This window comes from Schistocerca piceifrons, chromosome 8 (assembly GCF_021461385.2).
Source record: "Schistocerca piceifrons isolate TAMUIC-IGC-003096 chromosome 8, iqSchPice1.1, whole genome shotgun sequence".
Classification (NCBI taxonomy): Eukaryota; Metazoa; Arthropoda; class Insecta; order Orthoptera; family Acrididae; genus Schistocerca; species Schistocerca piceifrons.
The window spans coordinates 65,917,009-65,931,457 of NC_060145.1; the positions used below are offsets into that span (position 1 = coordinate 65,917,009).

Sequence of the window (14,449 nt, forward strand, 5' to 3'; positions counted from 1 at the left end):
TCTTACTAAGAACGGTCAGAAACTCCAATGAACTTGCATCTCCAGCTCTGATAGTTTTGAAATGAACAACTTTGCCAAAGGTGTTGGTTCAGAGTTTGAACTTTGGTCCCCATAATCTGGAATAGCAGCATCAACATTGGCAGCTGATTTCCCTTGACAGCCTAAAGACTGACGTCTCGTGATCTGCCTCAGACTGTACAAAGGAATGCCCCTGTTTACAAATCAACTTACATATGTTCACTGCAGGGAGGATTAGTAGTGTTTGCTAAGAAACTTCCATAAAACAAAAGAGTAATTCTGGATGAAGGAACTTGAAACATCTGAGATTGGGCTTTAAGGGATGTTCAAAGATCCAAACAGTCTTTTGGAGTCATTATTTTAAATGTAATCTTTCGTGTACTGCTCAGTTACTCATGTATGAGGCACTTTGTATTCATCAGCTAGTCTTGAGCCCAAAAAGTCAGTAGGTGGCCATTCAAGTAACTGAAAGCCTGATAAGCCTACATCAAGCACATTGTCATTCCATGCTGATTCAACTCTTTGCCATAGTTCACCAACCATAGCTACTGGTGAGAGGTGCTGTGCTGGTCTGTTGGTGATTCATCAGTTATGACCAGATGTTTACAGCAGCTGAGAGATTTGGATAATGTGCTGTGGTTCAATGCCCTCTGTACCAAGGCAGATGAGGACAGCACAGGGTGCATGCAGCCTTAAGTTATCTTGTTGGAAGTTAACATGACATTGAAGGTTAACACGATGGAGACCTTGAAGACAGGGCACAGACACAGGCCTTAACATGTCAGAAATGTGACACCTGCTTTCCAAATTACTGGCTATGTGAGTCAGAGGTAATTTTGTTCAGTACTCAGTGGCACCCAATATTTAGCCAGGGCCTGTATGATGATGTGTCCAATTTGGTTATACTCATTTTCCTCTGAGCCTCAATACATGGATACAGCCATCATGATGCTGCATGCAGAACTGGGAATTTTCTGAAAATACAACATTGCACCACTTCTGTGTTCAGTATTGTCTTTTAGCACACCTCTCTCTGCTGCTGCATCAAGGGAAGCCTCAATAATGGTTGGCATGTTGATACTTACCTTGATGCAAACAGACCCAGTTCCTTATTCAAGCGACCGATGACCTCAGAAGTTAAGTCCCATAGTGCTCAGAGCCATTTGAACCTTATTCAAGTTAAGTGACTTGGCCATTTGATACTGCACAGCTGAGCAAAAAGCAACTTTTGGGCATTAGTTGTGCAGTGCCACTGAGCTCTTATTGTCATTGAGTATGGCCCTCCCAAACCCATAGAGTCGCTATTCACATCCTGACCAATGTGATCAGCAATATCACAGACCAATGAACCACGTCTCAATAAACCACAACTCACTGCTGTTGAAATCTGATAAGTGCTTGTAGATGTTACTGCTCCTGAAATGAGGTGTAATGCAAGACATAAACAAACAACATCCAGATGTGATTGCTGAATAAACAACCCACTGTACAATTTTTCCTTATATATAGAATGCAGATGCCATTGTTCCCTCCTACATTGTGCAGTTGCACTGACATGCTAATCATTTGCACAACCGAGGAAAAGATATTTGGCAGGCAGCATCTGTAGCCTTCGAGACTGTCCACAGATGAGGCTATTGTGTACACATAGGTGACATCAAAGTCTACCTTATATGTATGGAGTGAGCATAGGCCACTGTGCATGTTCTCAATGTCAAACTGGTCTGGTCATGTGATTTTAGTACAACACTTGTTGTCTGCAATTTGCAGTAATAGCAAAACTTTAATATTACACATATTCACCTTGTTTTATATATGTTTCTGCACATTTGAGTTTTAGTAACAGCTGTGGTGCAGTACTGTCGTCATTACAGATATAAAGAGAAGTATGTGAATGTAGGACCAATTACTTTCCGTAGGTATGTATAACAAATATATTACTGTAAATGTCATATTGAGATGAGGCACTTTATATGTTGAAAAATACTGAGACACAATATTAGGAAGTCTTGTAGAGATAATTCTGCAATTTTATGGCCATGTGTTTATGAGACAAATACTAGATAAATTTGCAAGTGTGTTTGGGTAAACTACCAGTCAGTGTACACATAATGGTGCTATGTTAATATGCAGACAGAATTTGTTCATGACAGTCTGGTTGATATCCTCCAATTTATGCAGGGTTTCAAAACTTTGAATGTATCTATTCCTGCACAAGACAGTTTCCCATACCGCATCATTGAAACATAATTAAGAAGAACAAATTCAACAATGTGAATCAGTGGAATAGAAAATATAAAAAAAAAATTGTTGGCTGTCAATTCTTATCCTGTTATCAAAAAATTGTAATAAAATGGACTCTCAGCTATGATGCTGTTGTGAGAAACCACAATGCCATTGCTCTTTACATCTTTAAGTCAACTTCAGTTTCTGGTATCAAATTGCTAAGAGGTCTGTAAAACATTTATACAATGTTTCACAGTACTTCTGACAGTGAGACAGAATTCTCATTCTGCACATCTCAATGCTACTCCGTACATATTTATACTCTATAAGTCTAACATAACAGTTGCGACACTGCAATTTATTTTTGTTAACCACTGTGATAGCAGCACGCTAAGCATCCAGCAAGTTATACTGTTCAGTTCAGCAAAAGTGAACCATAATTGTTTATATAGGTTCATAGAATGGTTTTACAAATGAGTGTATCGTCCATCACAAAAAATGCAGAAACAGAAAAAAGAAGACACAATATTTGTCTATTTCCTAATGACCCTGGGAAGGTACAAAACAGTATATTACATGGCAGTTTATTTACAATTCTCTTATAACCTATTGATATTTACTCAGTATTGTCATTTCCCTTTCAGAATAGAAAATGGCTTGTAAGCACCTGAAGATCTGACCTTTTGCTGAAAGACATCATACATCTACTCAACAAATGAAGTTTTGTTCACTACACTTCCAGTCAAATCAGTGAATTTAGAACATAGGAAACTTGTGTGGAATGTGGAACTCACATTATTTAACGTGCCAAACAAGCCACAACAACTGTAGCTGAAGGGAAAACCACACAAATGTGATGATAAAATTTCAAAAGCTAGAAAACTTTTTCCCCACACAGAAGAAACCCATTCCACAATTGCTGCTACATCTGAGCCACAAATGGCAAGAGTTGTATGATGGCAAGTTGAGTGACATGTAAGAAAATGTGCATCATTAGACATCACAGAAAACTGTTAAGTTTCAAACAATGTGCACATCACAATAAGAACAGACAGCAGCAACATTAATCTTGCAGGTTGCTCTCTCACCATTAGGGGTGCTAATGGTGTTTCATCTATCAAGATGGTAACAACTTTCACAGCAGTGGCTGTCGTGACTGTATATGTTAAGAGTGTGGTGACACCATCTGAAACCTTTTATGAAATACACAGAGATCTGCTGACGATCACCACCAGGAGCAAAGATTAGCAACTAACTCTGAACATAAATGAATCTGATGTAATGCTTGTAAATAGATGAAAAGGTTTCATTTCTTGTGGCTACATGATAAGCAATCAGTTGCTGGAACCAGTCACTATTTTAAGTGTCTAGGCACTCCTGTTTGAAGCAATTTAAGGTGAAATGACAACATAAACCTAGCAGTGGGAAATGCAGATTTCAGCCTCAGATCCACTTGGAGAAATCCTGAGGAAGTGTAATTCCAATACAAAATAGGTCGGTTACAATACCCTCTCGCGACCAATTCCCAAGTGTTGTTCATCAGTCTGGGACCCTTACCAAGTTTGAATTAATGGAAGAAATTCCATGAAGATATGCTCGATTCACCCCCATGTTTCTGTTTAGTCAGCACTAGGATGTCATGGGAGTGCTTAACAAACTGCAGATGGAGATGCTAAAAGAAATACTATGCCTTCTCAGAGATCTTTCCTCGAAAACTTCATAGTGAACATGTATCAAAATGAATCAAACAATATACCTCTTTACCAAGAAATAACTGTCTCCATGATAACAACCCTCTTCCATAACTGAGTGGCCAGTGTGGCTGAGTGCCATGCATAGGACCCAAGGTCAGTTTCTGGAACTGCAAGGGATTTTCCCTTGGTGGGAGGACTAGAATGGGATCCGCTCATTCTCGTGATGCCTGCTGAGGAGCTACTTGGATGAGAAGTAGTGGCTGCAAGGTTTGGGAAGCCAACAACAGCCAGGAGAGTTGTGTGCTAACCTCATGCCTCTCCGCACAACATCCACACGAGGCCTTATACAGGATGACGAGATCAGTTAGCATTGCATGTTCCTCTCAACCTGATTGCCGAATTACCGTGATCACAATGCTAAATATAGAGAAATTTGAGTCCATGTGGAGGGTTATTGACTATGAACATGAAACCTGGAACACGACACTGCTGCATGATATAAACTACAATGCAGGCTTTTACGGCTGGTCTAGTGTCCTTGGTGGCTTTTGTTTTATGGGCATGGTCCAAAGCATATTTCTGTGGCTGATGTTTCATCTCCTAATGCTGTAGTCATCATCAGAGGCTATAAAGACTCAGATAGGAGTTTCAAACTTAAACAAGCTCAGTAAGCAAGATTGTTTATACATAACCATGCAATAGGTGGATCACCAGACCGCTGGCTGAGATCGCAGTTATGCCAACTGGTGTTATGGAGGCTATAGTGAGGAAGAGTTGGTTCTGTTTGCCTTATTTAGCACTAAGGCTCACAACAAGAACAACTGTCATCAGTGAAACATCAGTAGCAGATCATGCATGGGGACCACCAAATTAATTACTATGACACTATGATTATCAGTATTTGATCATTACTATGCTAGGATGCACAGAGAGGGCACAGAAATACAAAAGCAATCCCCAACATTTTGAAAACAAAGCCCGAAAATAGATCAGGCCACAATTCTGAGTTCAAAAGACCACACCCGCATATAGCTCGGGCTGTGATTTTCTCAATGTGCAAGCCATCTGTCATTTGAATTCTGGACTCATTTAATATGAGATCACACTGATGTAATCTCATAAATGCGCTCGCAGTTTGCTGTCATTCTGCTACAAATACGTCATGTTTGTTGAGTGAGCAAGAGATTTCGGAAGCTCAAGTGGAATAAATTGCTCAATAACTCACCTTGTACATTTTTGGAAGGCTAGTTATACTTTGTCATCATTGCTTTAAAATTTGTTATCTGAAAAATAAATCTTTAAGCTTGGTCTTTTTTGATCTGTATTACTCCTGAAAATATTTTAATTTCATATGTGTCAGTATTGCTTTAAATAATGTCATAAATGTCCAGATTTCTAGGCTCTACATGCTTCTAAGTGGGTTGTCTCCAAAGTGTTAAATAAAACAGAACAACAACTGAAATTACACATCTTAGGCAGCATCCTGATGATGTCATGAAATGACCACTGCAGTTCAGCTTGCTTAGTTTGCTTATGTTTGAAACTGATCCCAGATTTTTTACAACCCCCTATGAGGTCACCCACAGTAACTGGTAGAAATCTTGGGACAGATACATGCCTTGGACCATGACCTAATGCCCATAAAAGAAAATCCATCAAGGATGCTATGTATCCTACCCCAACATTGTATGGTGGATGGTGTAGTGCAAAAGTAGGTGTTGAAGTCATATATTCACGTGCAAGTATGTGTTTGCAGCTAAAAATTTGTGTGTTTCCATCTATCGTCTACATGATAGAAGGACAAATGACGAGAAACTGACCACTGACGGCATTGTTTAGGTCGGTCATCTCTGCAACTGCTTCATATGTGATGCCACCGTGCTTGGCGGCCACCTCCTTCACCTGCTGGCGGATGCGTTGCTGCAGCTCCTGGTTCAGAGCCAGCTCGTACAGTGTGAACACCATGGTTGAGGCAGAGGTCTCAAAGCCAGCCATTAGGAAAGTCAGCACCTGTGCCACCACATCTTTCTGGTCAAATCCTGGCCACAAAAAGAAACATGGGTTAAAAATATTGGATTTGATTAAGTGTAGTTGTGACCCATCAAAATGGCCAATAATTGTCTATCTTGAACATCACAGACACAGATGACATACTGAGAGAGTAGGTGAAATGGTAGAACACTGAAATCATGTCTGGATGGATGGCAGTTAAAGTTCTTGTCCAGTTACACATATTTATTTTTTTCTGTGTTTCCTACAACCTAAACAAGGAAACTGCTAGGGTGGTTTCTTTGAAAGGTCAGCTGCTTTTCTTCCCCATCATACCGCAAACTGAGTTTGTGCACTATCTCTGACGACGTCACAGTTGACTGGAGGTTGAACCCTAACCTTCCTTATGTGCAAATTTTACACAACATTTACAATAAAACCTAGAAACTAATCATAATACATTCTAAGAGAAAACAAAACAATGCACCATGAAGGAATTATCTGAAGGGACAGAAATTTGTAGATGTGACATAGATGTACTGACAAGCAAATGATTTCAATTTTAGAAAAACTGGATGATTTATTCAATAGAAAGAGCTCCACAAATTGAACAAGCCAATAATATGTTTGTCTACATCTTGTCTTTATGCAACCAGTTATTTGGCTTGGCACCAAATATTGTGCCAAATTCTGTCCAGTTGATGAATTAACTCATCGAAATGCCAAGCTGATTGGAGGGCTGTGCCCATAATGCTTTGAACATTCTCAATTGGGTAGAAATCTGGTGACCTTGCTGGTCAAGGTAGGATTTGGCAAGCATGAAGACAAGAAGTAGAAACTCTTGCCATCTGTGTTTGGGCATTATCTTACTGAAATGCAAGTTCAGGATGGCTTGCCGAGAAGTGCAACAAAATGAGGCTTGAATATTGTTGACACACCACTGTGCTATAAGTGTGCCGTGCATGACAAAGGCTTCCTGCTACAAAATGAAATGGCACCCCTGACCATTGCTCCTCTTTGTAAGACTGTACGGCAGGTAACAGGTAGGTTGGTGTCCTGCTGCATTTGCAGATCTCCAGACACACCTTTGCTGGTCATCGAAACAAGACTCATCAATGAAGACAATTCTACTACAGTCAATAGGATTCTAGGCCCTGATCACCAGTAAAGACACGTCTAGAGACACCCGAGGCAACAGGGGATACCAAACTGTCACTCACCATACGACCCAACTACTAGGAGTGATGGTCTGGGTTGTCATTTCATTTCATTACATCTGTGGCACTCTTACAGCCCAGCCATATATTGATGATATTCTATTGTTGCTCTTCATGGCAAACCATCTTGGGCTTACATTTCAGCAACATAATGCTTGCCTGCACACAGCAAGAGTATCTACTGCTTGTCTTCATGCTTACAAAACTCTGCCTTGGCCAGAATGTCACTGGATCTCTCCTCAATCGAGAATGTCTGAAGAATTATAGGCTGGGCTCTCCAATCAGCTTGGGATTTTGACAGTTGGACCCACCAATTGGATAAAATTTGGCATGATATCCCTCAGGAGACATTCAGCAACTCTGTGAATCAATGGTGAGTAAAATAACTGTTTGCATATGGGCCAGAGGTGCACCAACACATTATTGACTTGCTCAATATGTGAAGCTCTTGCTCTTTGAATAAATCATCCAGTTTTCTGAAATTATACCCATTTGTTTGTTTGTACATGTATGTCATATCTACCTGTTCCAGTATCATTCAGATAATTCCTTCGTGGTGTGTGGTTTTTTTTTTTTTTTCTTAAAGCTAGGGAACTAATGGCCAAAACAAATATTTTGTTTTACATCTACATAAACATCAAAATGTGTACCTGCATTTAAAGGCACATAAAATTTTGCCACTGTCTCACAAATGGGGAGCTACAAATTATTTTATCTTCTGAATTTCTTCTGGATTCATGCAACAACTACTACAAGTAATGCCACGTAACTTGTAATGTTACAAAGGGACGTCAAATGCAATGAGTACATAAGGCCATCTGTAAGGAAGGTTAATGATCAACTTCAGTTTATGGACAATTCTAGGAAAGTGTGGCTCATCTATAAATGAGACCAAGTAAAACTCATTCTCGAATACTGCTCAAATCTTTAGAATTCACACCGTTGTTGTTGTTGTTGTGGTCTTCAGTCCTAAGACTGGTTTGATGCAGCTCTCCATGCTACTCTATCCTGTGCAAGCTCCTTCATCTTCCAGTACCTACTGCAGCCTACATCCTTCTGAATCTGCTTAGTGTATCCATCTCTTTGTCTCCCTCTACAATTTCTACCCTCCACGTTGCCCTCCACTGCTAAATTTGTGATCCCTTGATGCCTCAGAACATGTCCTACCGACTGATCCCTTCTTCTAGTCAAGTTGTGCCACAAACTTCTCTTCTCCCCAATCCTACTCAATACCTCCTTATTAGTTACGCAATCTACCCACCTAATCTTCAACATTCTGCTGTAGCACCACATTTCGAAAGCTTCTATTCTCTTCTTGTCCAAACTATTTATCGTCCATGTTTCACTTCCATACATGGCTACACTCCATACAAATACTTTCAGAAACGACTTCCTAACACTTAAATCTATACTCGATGTTAACAAATTTCTCTTCTTCAGAAATGCTTTCCTTGCCAATGCCAGTCTACATTTTATATCCTCTCTACTTCGACCATCATCAGTTATTTTGCTCCCCAAATAGCAAAACTCCTTTACTACTTTAAGTGTCTCACTTCCTAATCTAATTCCCTCAGCATCACCCGATTTAATTCGACTACATTCCATTATCCTCGTTTTGCTTTTGTTGATGTCCATCTTATATTCTCCTTTCAAGACACTGTACATTCCGTTCAACTGCTCTTCCAAGTCCTTTGCCATCTCTGAGAGAATTACAATGTCATCGGTGAACCTCAAAGTTTTTATTTCTTCTCCATGGATTTTAATATCTACTCCAAATTTTTCTTTTGTTTCCTTTACTGCTTGCTCAATATACAGAATGAATAACATCGGGGAGAGACTACAACCCTGTCTCACTCCCTTCCCAACCACTGCTTCCCTTTCATGCCCCTCGACTCTTATAACTGCCATCTGTTTTCTGTACAAATTGTAAATAGCCTTTCGCTCCCTGTATTTTACCCCTGACACCTTTAAAATTTGAAAGAGAGTATTCCAGTCAACATTGTAAAAAATTCACACCAGGCCAGGTTAAAGGAAGGTATCAAAACATTTCAGATATATGCTGCTAGATTTGTTGCCAGCAGATTTGCTCTACATATGAATATTCTGGAAATGTTCTGTGAACTCAAATGGGAATCCTAGGATGTGAGAAAATGTTCTTTTCACAATTTTTACTATTGACGAGATTTAGAGCACCAGCATTAGGAACATACTGAAGAACACCCTTACTGTCATCAACAATCATCATGCATAAGGATGGCAATGACAAAATGAGAGATAGGGCTTGTATGGAAATGTATAAACAGTCCTTTGGCCCTCACTCCATTTGTGAGTGTGATAGGAGAAAGAATGACAGCAGTGGTGCACGGTAATCTCTACCATGCAACGTATTGTTGCTTTCAGAGTATGTATGTAGATGTAGATGTAGACCATTTGAATTTGGCGGTTGAAGACAGCTCACTGGAACAAACGATCTATCAAATGCTAAAACGAGTAAGTTGCTTCCTGAATGCAGATATGTAAGAAAGTGAAACATAGACCTTATTAAAGGTTGGCATGTTATTCGGATATCCACCAAGACACTTGTGCATAGCATAAGTCACATCGACTGTCGAGATATTAGGCATATTAACTACGAGGGCTATTCAGAAAATAAGGTCCGATAGGTCACGAAATGGAAACAACAGTGAAAATCTAATGAAGTTTTGCACAGATGTGTTGGGCAGTGTCTGTAGTATGCCTGTCAATTGCATTAAGTTGCTCTTTTCAGTTCTGAGCATGACAGTGTCTCCCGCCAAGAATGGGTGTCTGTTGAGAGGTTACACCTGATATGCAACCCCATGTAACATACCTATCATGCACTTTCTTCGTATGATAATTCTTGGTTGCACACTCCAGGGGCAATAAGGATGCCCCTGCAGCATTTTTGATGGATAGGTTTGATCATCCAACATACAGCACAGACATGGCTCCCTCTGATGTTCACCTCTGCTCACATGAACCGCTGTATATGAAGACAACATTCTGGCACAGACGACGAACTGCAGAGGCAGAAAGCACAGGTGGCTGCCTTCTGTGGCAAGCGTACTGGAAAGCTGGTACAATGCTATGACAGATGTCTAAGTCAGAGCAGTGACTATATAGAAAAGTAGCTGACAGGTTGCAAATAAAACATTTTTGATTCTCACTGTGATTTCCATTTCATGATCGATTGGACTTTACTTTCTGAATAGCTCTCATTCATACATAGGAAGTTAGGACAGTAAAGAAAGAGAGTGAGGTGGCATCACATTTGTGTCTGGAGTGTGCACACAGAGGGGGGGGGGGGGGGGGGGAGAGAGAGAGAGAGAGAGAGAGAGAGAGAGAGAGAGAGAGAGAGAGAGAGAGAGAGAGATGAGAAATCTGAAATAGTTTTAGATGGACCTAATTTTTTCTAGTGTTCTTCAGAGGCGAAAAAACCATTACTAAAAAAAGGAAATGAAGTAACCAGACACCCCCATGTAAAGTGGAATTGGCCAGTAGCTGTCATGAGAGGCAATTACAAAGGGAGGTGGGGAGTATTGTGTTGTCAGTAGAGAAACAATAACAGCAGAAAGGGTAGGTCAGAAGAGCTCACACTTTGAACATGGTCTAGTAATTGGATATTGCATAAGTCCATCAGGGACATTTCAACCTTTCTAAATCTCGCTGCCTATTGATGATGTGATTATGAAGTGGAACAACCACAGCTAAACCAAGACCAGGTAAATATTATGTACAGCTGGAAAGGGACTGTCAAGCATTACAGCGGATGGTTGTACAAAATTGCATCAAATTAGTGGAAGAAATCACTCATGACATCCAAAGTGCTGCCACCAGTCCAGCTAGCACAATGACTGTGTGTACGTAGTTAAAAAGATGAGGTACAATGGTTAGACAGCTCCTCATAACCCACACATTTCTGTAGTCAATGCTACGTGATGCTTCCATTCTTGTAAAAAGCAATGCCATTGGACAGTCAGTGACTGGAAATCAGTGATTTGAGGTAACGAGGCACTATACACTGTGGCAATCTGATGTAACAGTTTGGGTTTGGCAAATGCCTAAAGAACTTCCTAAGAAATTTTGGTCTTATGTCAAAGTTGTAGGTGGATCAAAACAAAATGTCCAGACACTCTGTGACCAAAATGGAACTGAAACAGAGGATGACAGACTAAAGGCTGAAATACTAAATGTCTTTTTCCAAAGCTGTTTCACAGAGGATGACTGCACTGTAGTTCCTTCTCTAGATTGTCTCACAAATGACAAAATGGTAGATATCAAAATAGATAACGGAGGGATGGAAAAACAATTAAAATTGCTCAAAAGAGGAAAGGCCGCTGGACCTGATGGGATACCAGTTCGATTTTACACAGAGTACGTGAAGGAACTTGCCCCCCCTTCTTGCAGCGGTGTACCGTAGATCTCTAGAAGAACACAGCATTCCAAAGGATTGGAAAAGGGCACAGGTCATCCCCGTTTTCAAGAAGGGACGTAGAACAGATGTGCAGAACAATAGAACTATATCTCTAACATTGATCACTTGTAGAATTTTGGAACACTTATTATGTTAGAGTATAATGACTTTTCTGGAGACTAGAAATCTACTCTGTAGCAATCAGCAAGGGTTTTGAAAAAGACGACCGTGTGAAACCCAGTTTGTGCTATTCGTCCATGAGACTCAGAGGGCCTTAGACATGGGTTCCCAGATAGATGCCGTGTTTCTTGACTTCCGCAAGGCACTTGATAAAGTTCCCCACAGTCGTTTAATGAACAAAGTAAGAGCATATGGACTATCAGACCAATTGTGTGATTGGATTGAAGAGTTCCTAGATAACAGAACACACCATGACATTCTCAATGGAGAGAAGTCCTACAAAGTAAGAGTGATTCCAGGTGTGCCGCAGGGGAGTGTCGTAGGACTGTTGCTATTCACAATGTACATAAATGACCTAGTGGATAACATCGGAAGTTCACTGAAGCTTTTTGCGGATCATGATGTAGTATACTGAGAGGTTGTAACAATGGGAAATTGTACTGAAATGCAGGAGGATCTGCAACGAATTGACGCATGGTGCAGGGAATTGCAATTGAATCTCAATGTAGACAAGTGTAATGTGCTGCGAATACATAGAAAGAAAGATCCTTTATCTTTTAGCTACAATATAGCAGGTCAGCAACTGGAAGCAGTTAATTCCTTAAATTATCTGGGAGTAGGCATTAGAAGTGATTTAAAATGGAATGACCATATAAAATTAATTGTTGTTAAAGCAGATGCCAGACTGATTCATTGGAAGAATTCTAAGGAACTGCAATCCAAAAACAAAGGAAGTAGGTTACAGTACACTTGTTCACCCACTGCTTGAATACTGCTTACCAGTGTGGGATCCGTACCAGATAGGGTTGACAGAAGAGCTTGAGAAGATCCAACAGAGGGCAGTGGACTTCGTTACAGGATCATTTAGTAATCTCAAAAGCATTATGGAGATGATAGATAAACTCTGCAAGAGAGATGCTCAGTAGCTCGGTGCGGGCTTTTGTTGAAATTTCAAGAAGATACCTTCACTGAGGAGTCAAGCAGTATATTGCTCCCTCCTACGTATATCTCACGAAGAGACCATGAGGATAAAATCAGAGAGATTAGAGCCCACACAGAGGCATACCAGCAATCTTTCTTTCCACAAACAATACGAGACTGGAATAGAAGGGAGAACTGATAGAGGTACTCAAAGTACCCTCCACCACACACCGTCAGGTGGCTTGCGGAGTATGGATGTAGATGTAGAACTTTACATGCTATCGTGTGTAGTGCCAGCACTGAAATACAGAGGTGGTGGCATTATGGTCTGGAGGTGTTTTTCATCATTGTGCTGTAGTCCTCTCCTTGTCCAACAGAAAATGCTAACTACTTAAGGACATGAACACATTTTACAGCATTGAGTACTGTGTACAGTAGAGGAACAGTTTGGAAACGATGATTGCATGAGCATAGTAAAGCAGCATGTCTGAGGCAATGGTTTGTTGATAATAATATTCCTGAAGTTGACTGGTCTGCCCAGAGTCTTGACCTGAACCCAATGAAAACATTTGGGATAAGTTAGACACATCAACTTTGTTCCAGACCCCAGTGTCCAATATCCATTATTGCCCTGGTTTCAACTCTCTACCATTCCTCCACAAACATTCAGTCACCTCACTGAAAGTGTACTGAGCAGAGTTCAAGCAGTTACAAAGGCAAAAGCTGGACACGCACCATATTAATGTCCTTCTAATAGCTGTCCAGATACTTTTGCGTAGATAGTATAATTGGAGTGGTGGGACAAAGAACCTTTGCTGACCAATCAGTGGTGAATTTTGCAGATTGCCAGGGAACAGAAGACATTTAGAGGCAGTCCTCCTGTGGGGGACTTACTGCCACATCTGATATGAGTCACTTTTATGTCTCCTAGGAGACTGCCTCGTGAGGAGTAGAAAGTGATGACGATGAGTGAATCATTGCTGTTAGACGTGTGGTTCCGCCCAGATGGGTTGCAACCATACATGTAACCCGTGCTTCCTGCCATCATGCACTCAGTTAGAAAGCAACAAGATGCTTTACCATCAACACACACCACTTGGTAACAAATGCACTAAAATATCTGAGTAAATGTCAACCTGCCCACACTCTATTCATCTCACTGTAAAAGTAACACTCAGAATGGAGACACAGATTACCATAAATTCAAGAGAAATACTGCTTTTTTAAAGTTTAGTTTGTTGATGAGAGATATTGCTATGTTCAGATGCTTCACAATAAAATATAAAGTCATTTTTAAAGGGTAACGACCATCACAATCCAAAAACAATTATTCACGTGGACATACAAGCAATTGTTGAAGTACCTAAATTATGATCTTGTTGCTAGCTCACCTAAGCCTGTTTTTCAATTGATTGCAAACATCATACTAAGTAAAATTATTTTAATAACCATACCTAATTACAACTCGACACATAAAGGATTTTAATTTAATTACTGTAAATAAGCTCTTCGAGTCTGAAAGCAAAATAAATCTATCACCACAAATGATTTGCCTATAGTGCTGTTAATGAAGGTTGCCACATTAAATAACTTCCCAGTGTGGAGCTGAAAAATGTTCAAAGGTGTATAAGGTATTTATAAATTAATTATACAAAAGTAACCTTCAACTGTGGAAAGGGTAAATAACTTATAGAAATGTTTGATACAGTGCTGAATGTATATCTACAAGTTTTATTCCTGCCTAACACCATTAGTTCCCAAATTTCCCACTA

The 14,449-nt window shown here is 40.1% G+C and overlaps 1 protein-coding gene across 1 annotated transcript in view; it reads right to left on the reverse strand.

Moving 5' to 3' along the window:
- LOC124711482 (cytochrome P450 6j1-like) overlaps positions 1–14,449 on the reverse strand; it is a 102,636-nt gene that overhangs the window by 13,264 nt on the left and 74,923 nt on the right. Inside the window, exon 6 of the mRNA XM_047241590.1 lies at positions 5,759–5,977. Coding sequence (XP_047097546.1) covers positions 5,759–5,977 — 219 coding nt within the window. The remainder of the gene's footprint in view (positions 1–5,758; positions 5,978–14,449) is intronic.